Raw genomic sequence first — 3,984 nt, 5'->3', positions numbered from 1 at the left:
CGAAGGTGTCTTCTATTTTCTCTATTAATGAAATTGTTTCTACATCTGTTGAGTATTTGATAATAACATTACGTAATCAAATACAAGTTTATATTTTTAGAGTTTGAGCAAACAGTCTGTTATTTAGCTGAGTAAAGTTTCTAAATAGGTTTGGTGAACTTTGGTTATTGTGTATATAAACTTCAGAATTTAGTTTAAAATATTATAACAAATATTTTTATTTTTTAATTTACCATTAATGATGGATAAAGCTGTTAGACAATTATTATTTTTTTTTTCAAAAAAAAAAAAAAAAAAACATTTCTTGTCAAAATTTAGAAATTTGCTCTTTTGATCAAGATGTAATAAAAGTGGATAATGCAATGTTAATAGAATTGGTAACTCTGTGTATCTATTTGTATAAATACTATTTTTCAATAATTTCAATAATTTAATAAAATATAAATATACTTTTAAAAATAAGTTCACTCAATGTATCCAAATTCCAATAGTATCTTACTAATTTTGAATATATCTAGTTTTAACCCGGGTGGAATAGTAACTCTGGTGATACTACCTGATTGTTCATCAAATATGGATAATTTTTTAACGTCCTTTCCTATTCTTTTTATATTCCTAGAGGTAAGCTTTTTTTAATATATTCGTTTTCTTTTTTTATTGCTACAGTTCCTTATAACCATTTTTTTTTATAGGTTTTCAACATTGGTACCCTAGTAAATGATTATGTTTTAGGTTTTTTAGAATTTCAGAATCTATTTTCATTACACTTTATAGCAACTAACCAGTTGTTTTTTCTTCATCTTTCATTTGATTATTTGTTCTAACCTTGTATATTTTATCCTTAGGATCGTTCTGATCTTGTTTATTTAATTTTGAACGTTGACATGTGACCAGGTGGCTATGTCTGCAGTTTCTTTGGGGCTGATCTTGTACAATTATGAAGTTGAAATCGCTCACTATATAATTAAATCTATTTCAGAGGAGTGATGGATATTCGCCAGTTTACCAGGACAGAATCAAAAAAAATTTCTTTCTCTTTTTTATTACAATTGTGAATTGAACTTGAAAAATGATAAGCCAAACATCTTATAATTGCTTAAATTTGAAAATTTTATTTAACTAACAAATATAAAATAAATATATAATTTAAAAAAAAATGGTCGTTAAAATTTAAATCCTATTTAGCGCAATTCTCACTGACTCTAATTTCAAAATACTGTATTTTAACGTCAATGTTAAGAAATCTATGTTAAACAGAATTTTAAATTGTAATGATTTACAAAAAAACATAGTAATATCAGTATATAATAATGTTATATTCGTTTTTTTGCACCTAAAAAAAAAAAAATAAAATAATATATTGAATACAAATAATTAAATTGAAATCTTGCATCTTAATTAATATTTAATTGAGATATATCGATTTGTAAAGAATCTATTTAATAAAAGTTTATTAGTATATTTAAACCTGATTTATATTTAAGATAATAAAACAATTAATAATACCTGAAAATTCCTTGCTTATAATATTATCATATTGCTCATAATAATCGTCTGAATTTTTTGGTTCAGGAAGACTATTAAAATCAAGTAACCTACTTGTATAAATAGCTCCTGAATGTGTATTATTTAATTGAGATATATCGATTTGTAAAGAATCTATTTAATAAAAGTTTATTAGTATATTTAAACCTGATTTATATTTAAGATAATAAAACAATTAATAATACCTGAAAATTCCTTGCTTATAATATTATCATATTGCTCATAATAATCGTCTGAATTTTTTGGTTCAGGAAGACTATTAAAATCAAGTAACCTACTTGTATAAATAGCTCCTGAATGTGTATTATTTGATATTCCTAAGTTAATTGGAGTTATGCAGCTATCTAATGAATATTTGTTTATTTTATTAATTTGTGCTTGTAATATTTTGCTTTGTTCATTAGTTGAAATATATTTCCATATGTATAAAATACTATTAATTTCTTTTGCTATTGGTCGATTTAATGGATTGGCATCTAAGCATCTTTTAATTAATTGCACAATTAATTGTGGTACTTCAATGCTAAACCTTGGTCTAAGACCTTGACAAATTTTGATTGCTAAATTATTATCATGGCTTAAATGATAATATGGAGGTAATCCGGAAATTACTTCATACATAATTATACCATAACTATAAATATCAGCAGCTTTAGAATAATTTTGTCCTCTTAAAATCTCAGGAGCAATATAAGGCAAAACACCATATATATTATTATTTGTATTTTCTAATGCATTATAATTTGCAGGTTTACATAATCCCATATCAGTTATAGCAGTTTTATTTTTAAACTTTAATATATTTCCAATATGCAAATCTCGGTGAACTAATTCCTTTTCATGAATACATTTAAGTCCATCTATAATATATCGTAAATAAACAATCTTTTTATCCCAATTATGCTTATTATATTCTTTATCTAAATAATTTCGTAAACTCCCACCTTCTGCATAATCTAAAACCATCATATAATTTTTTGTCTCTGGATCTTGAGTTATTCCATAAAATCTAACAATAAAATCATTATCTATGCCTCCTTTATTATGCAATATAATCTATACAAAAGAAAAAATATAGTAAAATTAATAATTTAGGTATAATAATAGTAAATAATTAATCATATTATACCTCATTCATAAATTCTAATGGAACATTTTTTGAATTATTCAAACTTTTTAGAGCTACAAACATATTTTGATTATATCTCATCCAATTTTGATTTTCATTATCCCAATTAATTAGATTTCCATCAATCCAATTTGCTCTATACACTTTGCCAAATCCGCCTTTTGCAATATAATTAATATTATAAAATCTATCATGAGGTACCCATTCTAATGCTTGTGATATTTCAATTTTATTATGAACTGATAGTTGGGTATCTTGAATAAATTTATCAATATTATTATTATCACTAGTCCAATCTATGAATTTATGTTGAAAGTGTATTGCAATACATATTCTATTACACTTTTTGCATTTATTATTATTAAAAACCATGATATAATTTTTCGTTTCTGGATCCTGAGTTATGCCACAAGGTTTATAGACCTACAAATATAAATATATTAGTAAAATTAAAAACTTCAAAATTTTATTAATAAATTTATTATACCCCATTTTCAATTTCAGTTGTAATATTCTTTAAGTTATTTAAACTTCCTAGAACTACAAACATATGTTGATTATATCTTTTCCAATTTCCATTATCCCAATACTCTATTTCTCCATCAATCCAATTTGCTTGATATATTTTGCCAAATTCATCTTTTACAATATTATACAATCTATCATAAGGTATCCATTCCAATGCATGTGATATTTCAATATCTTTGTGAACTGATAGCTGGGTATCTTGAATAAATTTATCAATATCATTATTACCACTAGTCCAATCTATGAATTTATGTTGAAAGTGTATTGCATTACATATACCATTACATTTTTTACATTTATAGTAATTCAAAACCATGATATAATTTTTTGTTTCTGGATCTTGAGTTATGCCACAAGGTTTATTGACCTACAAATGTAAATATATTTGTGAAAATTAAAAACTTCAAATTTTATTAAATAAATTCATCATACCTCATTTTCAATTTCAATTGTAATATTCTTTAAATTATTTAAACTTCTTAAACCTACAAAAATATTTAGATTATATCTTTTCCAATTTCCATTATCCCAATACTCTATTTCTCCATCAATCCAATTTGCTTGATATATTTTGCCAAATTCATCTTTTACAATATTATACAATCTATCATAAGGTATCCATTCTAATGCATTGTTTACCAAATCAGTATGTTCTGATAGCTGGGTATCTTGAATAAATTTATCAATATCATTATTACCACTAGTCCAATCTATGAATTTATGTTGAAAGTGTATTGCATTACATATATCATCACATTCGTTACATTCATAATTCAAAACCA

The 3,984-nt window shown here is 24.0% G+C and overlaps 1 protein-coding gene across 1 annotated transcript; it reads right to left on the bottom strand.

Annotated features, from left to right (window-relative positions):
• Positions 1-1,394: 1,394 nt before the first annotated feature.
• OCT59_025674 (uncharacterized protein) lies at positions 1,395-2,166 on the bottom strand (the record flags this gene model as incomplete). The annotated part of the gene is made up of 3 exons (XM_066140191.1): positions 1,395-1,435; positions 1,507-1,659; positions 1,731-2,166. 3 exons carry the CDS (start codon positions 2,164-2,166, stop codon positions 1,395-1,397), a joined length of 630 nt encoding a protein of 209 aa, XP_065992239.1.
• Between the last annotated feature and the right edge of the window lie 1,818 nt (positions 2,167-3,984).

Source organism: Rhizophagus irregularis, chromosome 5 (assembly GCF_026210795.1).
Source record: "Rhizophagus irregularis chromosome 5, complete sequence".
Taxonomy (NCBI): Eukaryota; Fungi; Glomeromycota; class Glomeromycetes; order Glomerales; family Glomeraceae; genus Rhizophagus; species Rhizophagus irregularis.
Note: the sequence above shows the minus strand (reverse complement) of the source record. Positions and strands in the feature narration are given on the sequence as shown.